The sequence below is a fragment of the Ictalurus furcatus genome, chromosome 18, assembly GCF_023375685.1.
Source record: "Ictalurus furcatus strain D&B chromosome 18, Billie_1.0, whole genome shotgun sequence".
Classification (NCBI taxonomy): Eukaryota; Metazoa; Chordata; class Actinopteri; order Siluriformes; family Ictaluridae; genus Ictalurus; species Ictalurus furcatus.
In genome coordinates, this window is record NC_071272.1 from 944,385 (window position 1) to 964,959 (window position 20,575).

Sequence of the window (20,575 nt, forward strand, 5' to 3'; positions counted from 1 at the left end):
CTGATTAAAGAAACAATGTGGTAGCTGTGAAGAAAACCCCCAAAATAACAGTCAGTGACATCACCAACATCCTCCACACAGCAGGAGTGACGGTATCGCAGTATACCATTCGAAGAAGACTTCAAGAGAAGAAATATAGAGGCCATACCACAAGATACAAACCAATCGTCAGCATTAAAAATCGGAAAGCCAAGATTAACCTCTACCAAAGTGATAGAACGGCCAAAGTGTGGGGAAAGAAAGGATCTGCTCATGATCCTAAACATCGGAGTTCATCGGACGTAGTGAACATGAACAGGCTCACTAATCTTTATCGATGATGTAACTCATGATGGTAGTAACAGAATGTATTCAGAAGTCTACAGAAACATTCTGTCTGCCAATTTACACAGAAATGCATCCAATCTAATTGGGAGGAACTTCACTGTGTAGCAAGACGACGACCCAAAACACACTGCCAACACAACAAAGGAGTTATTATACATAATATTATGTGTTATTTACTTTCATTTAATTCTAAGACTATATCTTCCCATACTTTTTGCCCACCTAATAATTGGGTGGTCTGCCACCAAAGGTGCCATGCTCTAAGTTGTTTAACATATCTAGATGTAAATATAAGAAGATGAACGTGGAAATTCTGATCTATCGTCACTAGATGTTCATCTTTCGATCCCAAACTCAAATGTCTTCAGTGTATAGCAAAAACAAAAGAATTGGCCTTGCCGCTCCAATTCTTTTGGATGGGACTGTATGGAAAGCACACCAAGGGTTAGGTTTAGGGTTAGCACTCACTGTCCACTAAAGAAACATCCATACACTTGCACATTCATGAAATTATCTAATCAGCCGATCATCTACCAGCTGTGTAATGCACAAAATAACAAACACACCGGTCTCGAGAGTTCACACAAAATGGTACGCAAAAACCAACAACACTGAATGAACATCAGTTCTACAGGGCAGAGATTCCTTGTTCCTTGAGTGAGGTCAGATGGTTCCAGACGGGTTCGAGGTAACTCAAATAACCACTCTTTACAACCCCGGTGAGGAGAAGAGCATCTCAGAATGCACGGCACGCCAAACCTTGAAGAAGATGGCCTACAACAGCAAATCCACTCCTTACAGCCAAGAACAGGAATTTGTAGCCCCAGATGTGCACAGTTTAACTGAAACAGGAGCTGAAGTTTGGCAATAAAAAACAAACAAACATAAAAACAGATGAGATCACATCTGCTTCCACATTATTGGTCCTAGAGGGGTAGAGTTGTTCCTAATAAAGTGGCAGGTGAGTGTATAATATAGTGATGTGTCGTTCATGAACGATTCGTTCATTTTGAACGAATCTTTAATATGACTCGGGAACAACGAGTTGTCTCAGAGAGTGATTCGTTCATATTTGACCGCTGCAACATCCTGATAGGTTCTGTACTGGAAACGGAAATGATTAGTTCACCTCTCGAGTGTTCGTAAAGCTGTGAAGACATCTCGGCTGTTAAAAAGGATACTTGATGTATTAGATGTATTATTGTTTTTTTATATATATATATATATAATAAGAATGTTGATTTTACTGCTTTATAGATTCAAGTGTTTTTGTATGACTCTGTATTCCCCTACTGTTATTTCATTAATAAAATTTAAAAAGAAAAAAAACCCTCTCGAGTCTTCGGGTTCGAGTCGTTCGTTCTTCCGGTGAATGCGTCATGCAGTACCGGAAACGGGAAGAACGAACGACTCGGACCCGAAGACTCGAGACGGGAACGAATCATTTCTGTTTCCGGGGGAATTGACGTGACAAAAAAAAAAAAAAAAACAACGACTCGATAGTTTATTAAGTACTAGATATTTAGAGGGAATTTAACATGTAATATTTTAATTAATATTCTACTGAAATGAACGAAATGACTCGTTCATTTTGCTGAACGAATCTTTCAAAGATCCGAGTCAGTAAAATAATCCGAACTTCCCATCACTAATATAATAAAGGATCAATAAAATGCACCTAAAACATTCCCGCAAAACCGCGCTTCGACTTTTACTGTGAACAACCACCGGAGTGCATTGTGGGAAACTCCTCGAGCTGGGTCAGCTGATTCTCTTGTACGCATGTTTCACCGGAGCTCAGTGGTTTAGGAGTCCAGCTGTGAGCGCGTGCGCTGCTTATTCACACGCGTTATAGCGCAAAGTCGTCTGTAGTCACGTCATTTTATTTCAGCTTTAATCTGTTATGTATGTCATGTCATGTCATGTCAAGTCAAGTGTCCACACTGTTGCAGAAATTAGCTAACAAACCAGCCACGTGAGACGGACACGTGTTGACTTGCCTGTGTCGGGAATCAGCCGGTGGCGGTGGATTTCTCTCTTCCACATGGATTATAAATTCCCAGCGCAGCTTTTCCCACATTGTTATCAGAACGGACCTCCGAATTTAATCCCGAAGCATAATTACGGAGGCTGGGGCTCCTACGAACAGCTGCTCGAGACAAACAGGAAATCCTCTCAGGTAATCAGAAACACGATCTTTAAATATCACTTTACAATAATCAGTGTCCAACCCTTGTGTCTCTTCTTTGGATTTTTCTGTGAACGAGGTGAAATGAATTGAATAAAGACGAGATTCGTTAAATTGTAGACATGTGAATGATGTCTCTGGGCGTGCACGAGACTATTATTTACTATATTTGGACTAAAGCATCTATTGCGATGGCAAAATCAAAGCAAACTCCACACTATTCGGAGGAGTTTTTATTTATTTATTTATTTATTTATTCGTCTATTTATTTATTTATTCAAAATTACCGCAAGTTTTCTGCAGATTTGGGCCAAGACGCGTCGTGTGACGTCATCACGACGCGCCTTCAACCGAATCCCTGTTCGGTTCACGCGCACAGAGTTCGAGCAGGACTACAGCTGAAGGGTCTAATTTAACAACAGACTTCACTGTAGAAGACCGTGCAATTGGAAGTTCACAAATTCACGTAGTTTTCAGCAAACAAAAAGCAGCACGCAACATTTTTTGGCCACAGAAATCCTCTGCGAAATCCATACATCCATCCATCCATCCATACATCCATCCATCCATACATCCATCCATACATCCATCCATCCATCCATCTATACATCCATCCATCCATACATACATACATCCCAATACATCGTGGTTCACAAGACCCTGCCCCTTAGTGGACACACTCGTGTTATGTGCATATATGAAGACTTTCTCTCCACATGCTTGCAGATACGTGATTTCAGTCAGTAATTTCACCTGTTACTCATCGGTTTTGCCTTGATTACTTTACCATTCAGAGTTTCTGCATTTCTGTAAAAGTACTTGGGGAAGTTCCGTTGATGGCAACATGTTTTTAACACCGTATACCTGCTTGTGTCTCAGAGTGATGTCAAGGGTGAGACTCCATTCCTGTTTCAACCCCAGCATAAGGTGGATGGAGAGGTATGGGTCCCTACCGAGCCGATCGTAACGCCGCTTCTCCCTCCCAACACAGGTAGTGTACAGCTCTCACGCTGCCCGATCCGCACAACGTTTCCTGATTCAGAATTAGTATCGAAATACCACAAGCTCTCTCCCACACCAGCACAATAACAACATGATTTGACGATACAGACTTAATCATCAATGTTATTGCACAGTCTGTTATCGAAATATTGATCATTTTGACAAGTAATAACTTGAAAAGACTGCTGTAATCATACAGTGTATAACTGGCTTAAATTTACCTTGTGTTATTTCATTTATTCCATTTTCCTTTGCTAAGGTGCTAAATTGTTCCGGGTTCAGCCTGTCAGTCCAGATGACTTCCCTCAACATGTAAGTTTATTACGTGGCGCTGGAAATTGATTTATTAATCTTACTTTTATGCGTAGCCTTGGTAATGACACTTTTTTTTGTAGATGCAGTATTTCTATGTGCATCACTGCATGGATTCGTTCTCTGTGATGGGCCAGCTGCTCGGAGAACACTTCAGTTTTGCCCGCAGAAATCGTTATAAAGTGGGTTTGTCTTTTTACACAGCTTGTATTGTTTTATGTTGTGTGTCAGCTCCTTTCTAGTGAAATATTGTTTGGGTGACTTCATTATATTATATTATATTATATTATATTTTGTTCTAGGATGCCATCAGTATGGGTAAGATGAAGAACTTTCTACGCAACTTAAATTACAAGAAGTAAGGCGCTCATCCTCACCACCCAACTGTGCTTATTTTTATATGACTTTTCTTTTTTTTCTTTTTTTTTTACTTTTCACCATTCTTTAGATTCAATTTACTTTCTAATTGTTAAATGATTACTTGTTGAATTGTGTGGGGTCAGATTCTATTTCTTCAAACAATCCGTTTAATACAAGCTCGGCTGTCACGTTGTTCTGCTGTGCAGGTGCGAGTTGCAATATTCGCATCGGGTGAACCGCTATCACAATCTTCTGGGTGATGTTCTCCCCGACGTTCCCTACGCTCTCCTGGCTGAGCTTCTGCATGAGGAGTTGATGCATCAGAAGGAGCTGGAACACTTCCAACCTGCCGCAACTGGGGGCACCCTCGCCTGCATCCCAAACTTCGAATGTCAGAATGAAGCCTTTCTGATTTATCCCAGTGGAGACGCACTAGACTCCATCAGTATCCTTTTTCTTTTAGCACTCACTTAAGGTGCTTCAGTTTAAATACTAAAAATTATGCAAGGATAACAGTACAGTCCCGGCTGCACAGTATATCGTATATTACAACACCGGCTTTTATCATCGAAACCTCCAGATCCGTTGGTTAGTTCTGTCATGATGCGTCTCGATGCAGAAATATGACTTAAGTGCATCGCAGAATCCGCATTCTATTAATTATACATCGACTGCAGTTGCACTGTTTGACCCCCAGAGGGCCCGATTTGTGCAACCCATAGAGTTCAAATATATAGAGAGCACACTGGTCACTAGGCCTGTGAGATTGTGTGTAATATGCCTTCGTCCTATTGTGCGTCCTAACTACTGACCATAGCAGCGCTTCTTAACCTTTTAGCAAGAATGACATTGTTTTGCAACGCCCCACCCTGCTGCCCAATGTCGCGGACTACTCATTCAGTGGGATGGTTGCGCTTGGATAGAGGGTGCGAGGCGGTCCAGTCATGGCTGAGGAAAAGACGCAAACTATCTTCAACCATGAGTCTGGCTCTACAGCAATAGGTCGACGCGATTGGGAGAGTTTTCTTCAGTGCCGTGCCACTCGGTTCTCGGTATTCAGCGTGCACGGATATCCAAAAATCCACCAGTGGCTTCTCTGCGTACAGTCGTTTAAAATAAAAGTTTTCCCGCAACCCCCAGGTTAAGAAATGTTGGACTATAGTATCACCTGTGGCTCTGAGAGGGGAAAATAAAGAGGCGTGGCCTGACATATACACGTGTGTTCTGTACATTACGTCATTACAGTGGGAAAATACTGTAAGCTGGTTATGCTTCAGCTCTAGCTGCAGTTGCTAGCTATTAAACATTTAAACATTTATCCTGAAGCAGTTCGCTTCTGTACAAACCTCACAATTCAATTTTGGCCTAAAATTCAATTTCACGTGGTTTGATGTAAATGACGCATGTTCAGCGTAACTTTTTGCATTCACTCTCAGTTTTCAGTACTTAATTGTAGTTACACAGACTTTCATCTTATGGAGCTGGAAATCAGTGAAGATAAACTTCCGGTTGTGAATGTGGCAGACAAACCTCTGCTGTTCAATCTGAAAGGAACAGTAAGGCAAGTCAGCGTGGCCCAGGTAGAGGACGAAGGTAAGACTAATAAGTAGTGGGAGTATATGACTTTATTCACTAGGGATATGCATGAGTATTTGAATACACTGTTAACCGTTTGAGGCACCAGTATTCAAATACTGAACAAACGAATCAGGTGTTTATGTACAGGTGAAGTCAGTGAATAAATATGGGGGAAAAAAAAAATATATATATATATCTATATATCCCTTGCAAATTAGTAAGCATGATATGACACCAGGGGGCGCTAATACACTGCAAACAGTGAGTGCACTGGTCACTGATCACCTTTTGTTTTTGCGGTTCATCCATGTCTGTCTGTCTGTGTGTGTAGCTTATCTAGGCTTGCGTTCCGATCATTTCTGCTCAGCATGGCTAACGAAAGCCAATTGCCGTCCTCGGCCGTTGGAGGTGGTGCAGCTGAAGGAACGAGCAACCAGCCTCAATGTCAGGTGGGTGATTGTGTAACTTTCTCATTTCTGCCATGTTTTAATGGTGATCTCTTCATTTTATTAAAGGTTAATGCAAAACAGAATTGTTTAGATGATGGTTAGCATTAAAGAATTTTATATATTTTTTTTAATAATGAAGACATCTTCACATATCATGTGATTTACATATATCTGTCAAAATGAAGGAAAAGTATTCAATACAGCAAAGAAATAATTTGATATGCGTACACTTTATGGCTTCGTACAAAACATTGGGATAATTTCGCAGCAGAAATTCAGCCCACTGTAATGTCCTTCATTATATCATGATGAAGAATAAGGCAATAATGGACATAAATCTAACTAAGAATTATGCACCAGAAACATGTACAATTTCTACGTTTTACTCTCATTGTAACGTCTCCTTTCTTCCAATTTTCGATATGTTTTTATAAGGATGTAAATATTATTTATAAAACTATTTTTTAAATTGAAAAATGCAGTTTTATCCTAATCGTAAAGTCTGCCGTTATACCGCACGACGGTGAAAACCCTTTTCGTCTATTATCCAGATGTTCATAAGCTTTTATCATACTTAAATTTTAGTTCATAATGTTATCTGTTTCTACGTCTGAGTGACGTATGAACCTGTCGATCTAGTCCTTGTTACTGAATCTCGGGACAAATGCACATGGCCATGTGACCCTGAGTACCTGGGCTTCCACTGCTAATATGTAGTAACGTTGACTCGTTGATTTACGGCTAAAACTACACCGTTCTGTTTTGATTTCTAGTGATTTTCGTTTGAATTGTTCTAGGTGATTACATCATAAACCAGGAATTTCTCCAAAAAAAAAAAAAAAAGTTAAACCGCCATCAGAGAAGCCTACTCTAAACCACGTACTGTTCAGGTGTACATGTTCCTATTGTCTTATACCTACATATGCGCCTAAAATTAGGAGTTTTTCCTCCTATGAAGGACAAAAAGGCACTTAGCAGTTTACACAATGCATTATAGAATCAAGAAAATCCAGACGTTAAACTCCTTGTCCTAATTAATTTCTTTATCTCTCTGTAGTCCTCATGCTTCTGGAGAGCTTGCCGTAGCCAGCGAGAGTGGAGCAGCGTATCTCTGGGTTGTGGGAAAGGGGTGAGTGTGTGTGCAACATTCTGAACTGACAGCATGTTTTGGAACTGTGTGTGCTATAAAAGAACGTGACGAGCATATCAAGTAAAACAAGCCTTATTACAGTCCTGGACATTTCACCAGCCGTCCAAGGAGATTCATTACGTCATTTTAGATAATTCTGAGTGACAAAATGTCTTCCAAACAAGACATCCATTTACTGTGACTTAGAATTATTAGACGGTGTGGTAGTTGTGGCATAACATTGTACCAGTACACATCCGTATACTAAATGCCCATTAGAACAAAACAGTACAGTGGTGAAAGAGTGAGCCTGTAATTATCCAGTGCTACATGTGGTCTGTATCCTCACTACACTAGTGTGTAATATAATGGAAACACAGATGCTACACGGAACCCCGGTCGAGATCCAGACACAGAAAAACAGTGACTCTGAAACGACCTACTTGCATTTCCTCTAACTTTTTATGTAACTTTTATATTAAATGTCATATATTGACGGATGAAGACAATAAGTATTGAATCCATTTATCTAATGCCTTTTTCAGAGATCATGTGATACGAAGGCCACGTAGACGAAAACGTTTAGGGGATGCAGATTAAGTGGTTTGGTGACTGAAAGTGAACGCTAAGCAATCCTAATCTGGGTCAAGTTGAAGTGTAGCGGCATATAAAGACGGGGTCGATAGTGTGTCTTCATGTTCCAGGTTGCAAAAGATCCGGGATGAGAAGACGAACCTGTACTTCAATGCCAAGTCACAGTGGCGATGGTGCGAGTTCACGAATCATCCACGAGTGCTGGTTTACGCTGACAGGACTGGAGCAGAGCTTGTAGACGTCAGGGTATGAGGACACCCACCAACCAGTTTCTCTCCAATCACCCCCCCCCCCCCTTTTTTTTTTTTTTGTTGTTCATCCCAAAATTACATCTCTGGAGTAAATTCTGATTGCTGATATTGATTTGTTTTCGTTGTGATTCTTCCAGTGCGTGGTTTTTGTTTTTGATTTGTTTTTTTGCTATCGTAATCGGATCATGATTGGATACCGAACGCGCCTCTTATATTTCCGCAGAGCAGAGACGGTCACACGTTGTTCCGGATCGGTGCGACGGCTGCTTGCAAGCGTGGCGAGAGGGTGGTCTTGGGCAAATACCTGGCACAAAGCCACGGCTTCCACCACCTCATCACCACGCAGGTGAAAATGAAGCGTAAGAGTTACACACCTCAATACTAATGCAGAATTCAGTGCAACAGTACCATCGAATAAGGGAAAAGTAGCGGAAAATTCAGGAAAGTCGAGGGTAATTTTATTACAGGCATAACATCAGTTATTGAAATGTTTTTTTTTTTTAATTTGAATTAAAAAAATTATTCAAAGAGCTTTGATCCAGCAACACGGATTGAAAGCCATGTTGTAATAACACATCTATAACGGACGATATGCGTCACTTGTAAACAGTTTCTATTTGGCTCTGTCTCATTCTTTGTCTTAGTTCTCTGCGTACCTCCTGGACGAGCGAATGCCTTGTGTGCCTGTCCTGAAGTGGGAGCACATGATGGAGTCTCCTCCATGTTTTGCCCATGTCGTGCCAGCTTTGGACCAAAGCAATACCTCCAAAATCCTGCTGGGAGCACAGAGAGCACAGGAGACCCTGTTGCTGCAGTACTCTGGTCAGGACACACACGAATGATGAGTGGTGTTTTTACACCACTGAAGTCAGACTGTACTGTGTTACCTTATCTGCCTGATTTAATCGCATTTGCCTCTACTACTGTATATTAATGTAAACTCCCAGGATGACAGATTAGTCCAAACCCCCACTAGCAGCACAACGTCAATAGCCTGCACACCTGGAGTAATGAAACTTGTGCCAGTAAGAGTCGTCTTATTCGTTTGGAAAATAACGGTAGCTCTTTTACTTTAAGTAGCTTGACTCGTGAGAAAAATGTAGACCTTGGTGAGGGAAGGACAGTTAGTGGGCTGCTCGGTGCTCGGTGCGTGTAGAATTGAAATATGCTTCATTGCAACTTGTGCTGATTTTTAATCACCATGCTCCCTTTTTCATGTTTACATGAACTGGATAAGTAGAAGTCCAGAGAATATGTGTATACACAAGGCAAGATACACTATATGGCCAAAAGTTTGTGGACACTTGACTATGTGGGCCTTCCCCTAAAATGTCGGCAAACTCGGAAACGTATAGAACGTCTTCGTATACTGTAGCATTACAATTTCACTTCACCGGAACTAAAGGGCTCTAGTCCAAACCTGTCCCGGTATGACCGTGCCCCTGTGCACAGAGCAAGGTCTCTGAAGACATGATTTCTCAAGGTTGGAGCGGAAGAATTCGAGTAGCCTGCACAGAACCCTGACTTCAAACCCACTGAACATCTTTTGGGATGAACTGGAATGCTGACTACCCCCCACACCCCACCCACCCCCACCCCACCCCCACCCAGGCTTCCTGACCTGACATCAGTGCCTGATCTCACGAATTCTCACCTGTGGGTATAAATGGGCAAATCCCCACAGATACACTCCAAAATCTAGTAGAAAGCATTCCAAGAAGAGTTGAGGTTATTATAAGCCAGTAGGTCGAAGAGTGGTCTGCAATTAACCGGGACCCATGACATAACTCTGAGGATACTTCTAGAATTGTTACCCGACAGGATTGGCACTGTTGTTAAGATGGAGTAGATATACAAAGAAAACATTAGAGGAGAATTTTTTTTTTTTGTCTGTGGAGTTTATGGCATGGAAGTAGCTCACTGTGTGGGTTTTTAAAATGATTTTTATTATCATTATTTATTAAGGTGGAAGAGAATGGGCGTGCCAAGCAGACGGCCCAATTCAAAAACTCTACAGTCCGTGTGAGGGCCTGAAGATTCGGCAGCTCCCGCATAGACGGCACAGATCTGAAGTGAGGTTGGCCGCAAATGCCACAGGTGAATGTTGGTTTTTCATATTTTACACGATAGTCACTTAAATAGAACGACCTGCTCATTTATGCAGTTATCCAATCAGCCAATCATGTGGCAGCAGCACAGTGCATAAAATCCTGCAGATTCAGGTCAAGCGCTTCAGTTAATGTTCACACCAAACGTCAGTATGAGGTTTGCTGATCTCCTGGGAATTTCATACACACCGGTCTCTAGAGTTCACACACTATTCTCAGAATTCTTAAATTCTGCACATAGTGTACAAATAATATAACTAGGGTTTAGGTCTTAAAACATTATTTTGCATTTTTGTATTATTGCTAATATAACAATAATGTTGTTGTTGTTATTGTTATAGGTGTCGTCCCAAACACCCCCACCCCCTCCTTTCTTCCCAGTTTGGTCACTTGGTCGCTAATTGCCACCAGCCAGCTCTGCCTGATCATATGACCGCTACCATTTGTGGAGGGTGAGGGCTAACGTGTGCTCCCTCTAAGACAGTTGAAGCTAGCCGACTTAGAGTATAGAGTATGCCATCACTCCCACTCAGAGAGCACTGATCGTTTTGCTCCCTCGGCCCGTAGCCACAGATAGCCGTGGCATCACTGGGATTTGAACTTGATCCCCTGTTGAGCGCTTCAGTGTTGCCACTCGGGTGCATGTGCACAGCAGTTTGAAAGCAGATTAAACGTTTGAAGCGCTATTATCTGACTGCTGAAATCACAATTCGGGTGTTTGTCCGATGCTTTTGGCCTCATCTCGGCTGCTGGTATCACTGTGGTGGTTATAACGGAACCCGGTTACCACAGAACTAGGTTACTTCACGGTTTAATCGTGTTCGTAAAAACACGTGGCATATGGGCAAGGATACAGTGGTTGTTTTATTTAAGATGATGGTTTACATTTTATGCGAGTTATTGTTCTGTTCCAGAGGAAATGCACCGTCTTTCTTCTTGTGATAGAAAAAGTTTTCCATTTGCATTGAGGCGGATTCTGTTTTCCTTTTTCAGGCCTGACTGCAACTCAGAACAGCGGCGTCCTGTGTGTGCTCCAGCTCACCGAGGCTGGGGACATTTTCTACCAGACGCTGAGACATTTTGACCCAACCACGTCTGAGCCACATCAGTCAGACTCTGTAGAACCAGCATCCACACGACAAAACCAAGTGTCTTTGGAAGAAGACCGCGACTTTGAAAGAGAGCGGCATCAGCGCATGCTGAGCCAAGTGGTTGTCAGTGGCCGTGATGGCGAGGATGGCTCTCATACTTCAGATAAGAATCAAGTGAGAATCCCTATAGAAGAAGAGATTAACTCTGAGCCTGGTCTTGTTCGGGAGTCATCCTTGCGTTCCGTTAAGAGTAACTGTGCTCGTCCACCGAGACCAGAGGTCCCCGAAATGGCTAGCCGCAAGTTAAAATTAACCTGGAAAAAATGGCTGGAATCCCTCTTCGAGGAAGGTGTAGGAAGAAAAGACCACTTGCAGCACAGGAAAATAAAGACCAGTACTATAATGCAGTGTAAAGTCCAAAAAAGAGACAGACTTGAGGAGGACAAGTTTCAGAAATTGAGGAAAGACCAGAAAGAGATCTTAAAAACCAGGAAGCTGCTTGTTCATGGGATAACATACCTGCCTCCTCTAAAGGTGACCCCTGTTCCAGATGGGGTGGACCCTTCGGACTGGCCAGATGATCTGAGTCAACGCATGAGCGCCTCGTGGAGGGATGGTTTGAGTAACTGGTGGGACGAAAAACTCGGACTAAACCGGGACGCCAAGATCGAGGCCCTGCGAAGGAAGCGCCATTGGGCAAAGAGAGCCAAAGCTAGAAACAGAGTCGCGCTTTCTTCAAGCTTCGCCTCGAGCGTCAGCTACCAGGACGATCTCTCCGAATGGTCATCAGCCGCAAGTCAGTATCTGGGTTCAGATGCAGAGAGCATTCATTACAACTCTCAGAGTGCACCAGAGGATGAGGCCGTTTTTGACCTGGAGATGCTACCTAAGAACACAGATTGTCACAGAGCGAGTCAGAACACAGAAAGGTGTTCAGATGCGCCAGAACCAATGAAATCTTTATTAAAAAGGCCTCAAAAAACTACAGAAAGCTCAGAGCAGGACAAATCCTTTGATACTTCCCAGTCCCCTCCAATGGACTTCCAACACCTGCCAAGCCAGGCCTCTACCATTGAAAGCAACTCTGGAGGTTTTTCTTCCCTGGTGGCCAGTTTGAAAGAGTCACATTCTGACCATCCAAAACCAAGACCGTGGCAGCAGCAGGACTACCTCAGTTCCCTCTTCGGATCTTCTCAAGAACGTGGGCAGGATGAGGAGGTCACTGCATCAGTTGGTTGGAAAACTACCAGATCGAAACCTTCGTATCTTCTGTCGCCATCACAGACTTCAACGAGGACCTCTTCACAGGCGTCCCAACCTCAGAAAAAGAAGTCTCGAATGGGATTCTGAATTGGTAAGTCGCAATAACCAGCAATTTTTTTTTCTTTCTGTAATGTAACCTGAATTGTTCGATTTTTTATTTTTTTTATTTTCCGTTTTTCAGCAAGGTAGCATTTTATACGCTGTCTGTTACATGTGTGGAAGCTGAACTACAGTTCGTTGTCGTTGTTTATGCCCGTCTGTTGCTATACTTTGTTCCCATTGAGCTTTGTGATGTTATTTTATTGCTTTGTAAAACCCACAATAAAACAAGCTGCCAGTGGTTGCTCAATCTTCCTGCTTTTGTTGAAGGAACAAGGTTATTTTTATTCGGTACTGTTCAGAAAGTAGTGGCATGAAACAAGGTGGAATTCTTTTTTTATTTCTTTTTCTTATTTATTTATTTATTTATTTTTATTGCAATACATGTGCAAAATAATATAAAATACACCAAATCATAAAATTCACTCGTGTGGATGAAATGGCTGTTCAGCAGAAATCGCTGATCCTGAACCTGAAAGTGCAGCTCGGTGCAGAAACTCCTTATGTATTAAAGAGCACCTTTTATGGTTTTTAAACGTCTCCTGTAATAGATTTACACGTGTCCGAGTTCAAAAAATGCTCCTAATTTAAATTGCAGCGTTACCTTTTTCCCCCAGTGTCACAAACGACTCGTTAAATGATCCGTTCTGAAGGATTCATTCTAAACTCCTCCTTTCAGAGAGCATACTCTGCTCCGATTGGTTAGACGTCCCAGTCTGTTGTGATTGGTCTACCGCTGTCAGCGAGCAGCCGATGAAGACCAGAGGCGTTTTTTTTTTGTTACAAACCTACGTAGGTTAGTACAGGAAGTAAAGTCTGGAATCACTAACGACTCGATTCAGCTGTTCAGAACGGTTCCCTCTTTTGGGAGTCGATAACTCCGTTTGTCGTGCGCTTTGATTTTTGAAACTTTGTGAGCACCATAAAGAGACATGGTTTGCCAAAGTTGGTGTGGAAGAACTCGAGTGCCTTGCACCTCAACCCCACTGAAAACCATCGAGCCGAATTGGAATGCCAACTGAACTCGAGTGGCTTGCACCTCAACCCCACTGAAAACCATTGAGCCGAATTGGAATGCCAACTGAACGCCAGGGCTCGTCACTCGAGATCAGTGCCTGTCCTCACTAATGCTCTAATGGCTGAATGAGCACACATTCCTACAGCCATGCTCGAACATCTAGTGGAAAGCCTTTCCAGACAAGTGGAGGCTGTTCTAGCAGCAAAGTGGGGGACTAGCTCCGTATTAATGCCCGCGTTGTCATGTACATATGGGTCTGATGGTCAGCTGTCCATATACTTTTGGCCATATATGTTAAAGGTATAGCTCCTGTGCAGAAACTTTGGACACTAAACACATCCAGGCTGTTTGCATTTTGGGGGAAGGCGAGAGTTGTGTAAATTTCATTTCAGGACATTTTTGTGTTGTTTCTTAATGTTACGTAGAAATTCCAGAGGCAGCACGCCACAAACACATTAGTGTCTGGCTATATGACGTTGCAAGCAGATCTTTGTGTAACTCGCTCTCCTCGAAAGTCCGGGCGAGGCACTTCCTCTGTTCCACCATGCAGGGTGAATCGCCAGAGGCTCTCTGACGTCAGGAGTCAGCTGTTCCGACGTCATGAATGTGAACAAACAGCTGAAAGGTTTTTTTTTTTTTTTTGTGCTGGCTTGCCAACTTTGTGCAATACGAAAACATTTCCAAAGAAGGAAGTAATTGAATAATCTCTCTCTTAGCACACAGGTCTGATAGAGGAGGTTTTGGAAAGCTACTCATCAATAAAAATGTTTTCCAGTTCAGTGCTTGAAGGAAAACCCCACGCTGAAACCCGTAAAATATTCCTAATGACGTTGGCGATGTGATTAGCGATTCTGCTGATGATCTGATCGGCGCCGTATTTTTGCACGTCCTATGCAATGTTCGTGGTTATCTGTCATGTGGAATTTTCTAGCAGGGGTATAATGGTGTTAATAGGAGAAAGAAATTTCAGTTGACGCTTTGGAACCTGATCTGTTTGAGAAGAGGTACAGATGAGGAGGTTCGAGAGCTGGACAAAGCAGGTAGTAGAATGGCATTGTGGGATGTGATGTAGGAAACCAATAATCAACTAAAATTAAAAAAAAAAAAAAAACACCTTCTCAGACATCACTGAAGACCATGTTAATTAAAGATTAATAGGCAAGCTGTTCAAGGTGGATTTTTCCTTTTAACTTGTTCTCCAGCTGAATAAAAACAGACTCTGGGTGAATTTAAAAAATATTTAGTTTTATGTAACATGACAAAAATAACAATAATAAATAAGTTAGTATCTACAACTTATTTTACATTTTTTTTTGTACATTATACAAATTTACATTTTTTTTTTGTATTGACATTTTTACATTTTGTGGCATTTTTTCCCCCCGACATTTTCTTTTTCTCTCCTCGTGCTCACACACACACACACACACACACACACACACACACACACATTCAAGGTTACTGTGTCTTGCTCCACACAGACACACACTTTGGCTAATTTAAACCTAACCTAATCTGGCAAGTCTAGGAGTCACATCGCACTCAAAGCACACACACACACACACACACACACACACACACACGCACGCACACACACACACAACAATATACAACCTGACTATCTCAAGCTGAACACAGTCTGAAGAGCGACGGAACCTACCCTTTATCCATGACAATCGTCATACAAGACTGTGCACCGTACTGGGGTAAATGTCCCAGAATTCAGCAGTCCTACAGTGTCTAACAGTTTCACTGATCTTAACAGATTCTGTCGTCTCCTGGAATGTGGCAAACCTGAACATGCACCGACAATTATTCAAACACTAGATAGTGTGGTTTTTTTTTTGTTTGTTTTTTTCCTTTAAAGGTCTCAGGTTGTAAACTTTAGCTGCCTGTGTTGTGCAATTTTTTTTTTAGCTTACAACCGTTACAAAAAGGAAGAAAGAATGATCAATAATAGCTACAATAATTGAAATAGAATAATCAAGAGATTTAAAGTAAGTAAAAAAACAAAAAAAAAAAAACAAACACGGCCATAACTATGTTCTCAAGTAACATCTTGTGTAGAACCCAGGCACTGTGGCTCTTTAACATGGAGAGGTCTGGGTGGTTTCTGACATCACTCTGGAAGCTGGAGTTTTGTATTGTAAGGCAGATGAAGCTGCTGCTGTCGCCATGTTTCGAGGTTACTTTCTGTAGAATGGCCTCTGATCAGCTGAGCACCTTTTTTAGGCAGCTTACTTTTTCTGAAAGTGGGCAGGGAAATAAGGCCCCCCTGCATCGCTGCCCAACGAACTGCTGAGAGACTCCTCCCCAGAGCTCAGTTCTTCACTCCAGTCCTCACTAGACAGGGGAGAGAGACACACACACACACACACACACACACACACACACACACACACACACACACACACACACACACACACTGCATTAGTCACACACCCTGCCTTAGTCACAGCAGCTACCTCTGAAGTCATACCGGCTTCCCCTTTAGAACGTAATGATTTGTCCTGTACCACACCTATGAGCTGAATGTTTTCATACAGAGACAGATACCGTGTCTGTTCCAATAATAAAGGAATGGTTATTTACAGCTCGGCCACACTCCCAACATAACCAAGATTGAAGGAACCAGGTGTTCCTTTGTTTTCTCATTACATGGAGATGTGTCAGTTTTTGTACAGGGGATGGTGAACAGGTTAAATCAAACTGTTTATGGATTGGTTACTATGGTGAACGGCTTACCAACAGAGTGACATCGCGCTTATCCATTGCATAGTTGTAGTGACAAAAGTGACCGTGTAATTAGAAGAGAATGCTAGTGTTAGTATGTTGTACAAGGGTTGGGTAGTTACGGTCTGTGATAACCAACGCCTGAACTGAAACTAGAAGCACTATCAGGGTGTGTTTTGGGTTTCCCCTGAAAACCCTCTGTTTACATTAAAAATTAAGAGACTTCCCTATTCTGGGAATATGTATTTTACTGGTAAATACTCTTGAAACTACAATGACTCGCTATGATCGGGCATTGTTTCTCAGCTGGTTGGTTTTCAATGACTCTATTGTATGTGGCTAAAACTTGTAACGTGATACGGTTTTGGATAAGTACGGGATAAAGCCGGACTGATTGATACGCCAAGGCTGAACGGGGAAATCCGTATTAGAGCCAGTCATTCTACTGAAGCGTCTGTTCCACAGACTAGCTTATTCTTTTATTTTAATTTTAATTCATGTTGAAGCTAATTTTAATTTTTTTCCCTTTGTTTGTATTTTGAATATATTGAATTTTTGAACATGACGTGACATTGACCTAATCAGAGCAGTGAACAGAAGAACTCTGTGTGCAGGTCCACTGTGTACCTCTCACTCCAGCCGTCTTCGGGGATCGTGGGCAGCTCTGGTGCGCCGCAGTAGCTGCTGTGCAGGTTCTGGGCCGTACGCCGGGACACGATCCACACCAACTTCCTGTGATTGGGTTTGGAGCATGTAGGCGAGGAGTACTGCACCAGGCACTGGGCCACCAGGCCTCTCCAGAGCTGTAGCTCCGTCTCGGAGATCTGCAACGTACACATACAGTGGCAGTTACATAACACACTCTCTCTGGGTGTAGTGTGCTGATAGATGAGGGTCAGACTGTTACTGAGCATGCCTGGAATTCTTTATCTCTCAAAGCAAGCAAGACAGATTTGTTAAGAGAAAAAGAGCTGTATAGTGCTTGCATCACCACAGGACAAATGTTAACATGCACTTTATTTACTTTGCACTGAAGACTCATTTTTTAGTTTTAGATCATAGTGATATGATCATAGCTAATATCTAACGACATGTTGTAGTTAATGAATTTCCTGTCTGAAATAAACTGGTCACATTTGATCATTTTACCCTCAAGTGTCTCTGAATGGATTGGGCGATCTCAAACAGGTCAGCCGACTTCAAGGCCTCGATCTCTTGCTTTATGAGAGACAAAGCTAGCACCGACGGCTACAAAGAAACGTGACGGATAAAAAGAAACGTCAAACAATTGTACTCAAAAGCCCCAAATGCATCATTAATTTCTAGTGTAAACACTTACTTTTGCTTTGGAGAATACAATGCGGCAAAGGCAGGCTTTAAGCTGGGCTTCCAGCTTGTCCAGACTGAGGACTTCTTTCCTAAAAACAACAAAAAAAAGATGTTTCATTAGGTCCAGCTGCCTTAAAGTACACCTTCATTTTAAATATTTAGAGATGCCACATAATAACCAGCGTGTTTGCTATCTATGCCCTTTGATTTACAGCAATGTCTGCTGACAATTATGTTTATGATGCGATGACCTACACAGAGCACATTGGACTGAAATGGAATTAGTCTGCATGTGAACCCGAGATACGCTGCCCTGTGCGTCTCACCTGCTTGAGGTATGCGCCAGTATAATCGAATGGTACAGGTGCAGGAAAGTTAAGGCGGTGACGGCTTGGAACTGGAAGCGGAGTTTCTCCGAGATGATTTTCTCCATGCGCCCGAGGTCAGACACGGTGAACTTGCACTGGCTGATGCGGATCAGCTCGTGCGTCGACGACACCTCACACTTATCCTCCACCACTTTGGCAGAAATGTGGAGGCAGCCAATGCTGATGCAGGCCAGATGTTTGGGCTGAACCTTTAAGGCAGATAAATGACATTTTAGTTCGTATTTTGCATCGTAGTGTGCTTGAATTTGGTTAGTTCTACTAAAAATGCTTAATTTAGTCCATTAAAAAGTATTTAGCATCAAAATCTGGGGGGTTTGTTATAATAATAATAATAATTGAATGTCACTACAGGGTTTGTAAAGTAAAGCAGGCATGTGTACCTTCATCATAGCTAGAAATCTATCCAGCAGATTGACCGCCAGGACAAACGTCTGTGTGCTGTAGCCAAAGAAACTGGTCAAGCTCCAGAGATCCTCCACTTTGGCGTTTCGACATTTTGCAGAGATTCCCGTCCCCTGGTGAAGAAAATTAATTCTCTTAAGCTCGTCGATTTGGAAATTTCTCAAACATTTCATTATGCCTAATATTAGACATCATTGTGTACATGCTTTAATAAAAAAAAAAAAGAAAAAAGAATTAAAAATCACATTCATTTATAAAATGCAAATGATTCAACATTAAAGCACCTTTCCTAGCTTCTTAACTAGTCCCTCTAGGTGTTTAGGTACAGTAGTGCCCGGAAGTTTGCACACCCCTTGCAGAATCTGCTAAATCTTAATGTTGTTAAAATAAGAGGGATCATAAAAATCCCATGTTTATTTTTTATTTAGTACTGTCCCGAATAAGCTATTTCACATAACAGATGTTTTGAACTTTTTGGCACAACTGTAAAAGCAGCTTTTTAACTCGACCAATTATATTTATATATTTATATATATATATATATATATATATATATATATATATATATATATATATATATATATACATACATACATACACACACACTTAACATTATATACAGGGCGAGTTGAACAAAATAATCAATTTTACCCTGATGAAAACGGCACGGATACTCGGTCTGAGATGGATTTAACTGCTATAAATATAAATATAAACCTGGACGGTTGGGTTGGTTTACCTCAGGGTTCGACTCGATCAGCCTCAGTCCCGACTCCTTGGGCAGATACTGGCTCTCCTGCTCCACGGTCAGGTTCAGCTCCTTCATCAGGCGCAAGGCCTCCATGTCGAGACTCGGGTTTCTTTCGGTTATCCCAAAGTAACCTTTAAAAAATATATATATATACGCAATATTCGTAAATGTTTTCTCGCCCTAGTTATTTACACCGGTTCAAACAGAAGGTCAAGGTTAGCCAGTCCCAGCGGCTCAGATTTCCACCGTTAACGCCTCCTTTAGCAAAGAGATAAAACAAAAATAAAACCGTACGCTGCATTTCTACACCCGAGACGCTGAAATAAAACACAATACAGCGCACAACACCGTGAATACTTTATAAAGCAATTTCAAAATAATAATAATTAAAAAATACGATTTTGCATCTTTAATCGGAGAGCTAGCTCGGTGGCTGTGCTAGAGGGGTTTTTTTTGTTGTTTTTTTTACCTCAGCTTTTGAAAAACATCGACGGGGGGAGGGGTCATGTATTCAGCTTCGATTTTCCTCGGTTTTACTGTTTCTGGATTCAACATTACTGAACACACACATTATATAAATATATGTTATTTATATATTTAATTAACTCTGGGTGACGGCGCAATTAAATTAATCTTAAAAAGAACCCATGACTTACGGGCTTCTCTCTAACCGAATAAAAACACGATTTATCCTTCATTTTGTTTCAAATAACAACCCAGAAAAAGAAGCATTCGCAGTACTAACTCACTGTACTAACAGTAGTTACAGAAATGTAAATTAGTGCTCTGAATACAGCTGGCTTTGTCCAAACCAAGTAGCAGGAAAGATTTAAACCCCTACCCGACACAAATACTTCGCATTAAATGTACGCGCACACACACAAAAAAAATACCATTTACATCAAATGATCACATACGTGTTTACTGAGTCATAATTACACCCTCGAATATATGTAGATAAAAGGGAAAATTACCTGAGGAGTTAGACGGACATTTTCTCGAAGCAGATCTTCTGTCTGTGTTTTCTCTTCTCCGAGTCTATTCCCCTTTTGTTGATGTGGTCCGTTTTCACGCCCTCTCTATGACGTCAGAATCTGCACGTACGAAGCGTACAATAGGTTTAGGATAATCGTGATAATTCCTCACCATCTAACGAAATATTTAAGAATTGATCTAATTTATTTATACATATATAATATCAT

General features: G+C 41.7%; 2 protein-coding genes across 2 annotated transcripts; one reads left to right on the top strand and one right to left on the bottom strand.

Moving 5' to 3' along the window:
• The first annotated feature begins 1,745 nt into the window (after positions 1 to 1,745).
• taf1c (TATA-box binding protein associated factor, RNA polymerase I subunit C) lies at positions 1,746 to 17,657 on the top strand. The gene is made up of 15 exons (XM_053648413.1): positions 1,746 to 2,506; positions 3,395 to 3,506; positions 3,777 to 3,829; positions 3,913 to 4,011; positions 4,132 to 4,187; positions 4,396 to 4,634; positions 5,654 to 5,782; positions 6,099 to 6,216; positions 7,274 to 7,345; positions 8,050 to 8,185; positions 8,414 to 8,536; positions 8,835 to 9,012; positions 10,156 to 10,287; positions 11,292 to 12,743; positions 17,117 to 17,657. Exons 1-14 carry the CDS (start codon positions 2,372 to 2,374, stop codon positions 12,737 to 12,739), a joined length of 3,030 nt encoding a protein of 1,009 aa, XP_053504388.1. The 5' UTR covers positions 1,746 to 2,371; the 3' UTR covers positions 12,740 to 12,743; positions 17,117 to 17,657.
• Positions 14,994 to 20,450, bottom strand: ccng2 (cyclin G2). Its single transcript, XM_053648416.1, has 8 exons — positions 20,348 to 20,450; positions 19,362 to 19,504; positions 18,601 to 18,735; positions 18,158 to 18,408; positions 17,842 to 17,920; positions 17,652 to 17,750; positions 17,130 to 17,326; positions 14,994 to 16,112 (listed from the first exon to the last, which is right to left on the bottom strand). Exons 2-8 carry the CDS (start codon positions 19,464 to 19,466, stop codon positions 16,007 to 16,009), a joined length of 972 nt encoding a protein of 323 aa, XP_053504391.1. The 5' UTR covers positions 19,467 to 19,504; positions 20,348 to 20,450; the 3' UTR covers positions 14,994 to 16,006.
• Between the last annotated feature and the right edge of the window lie 125 nt (positions 20,451 to 20,575).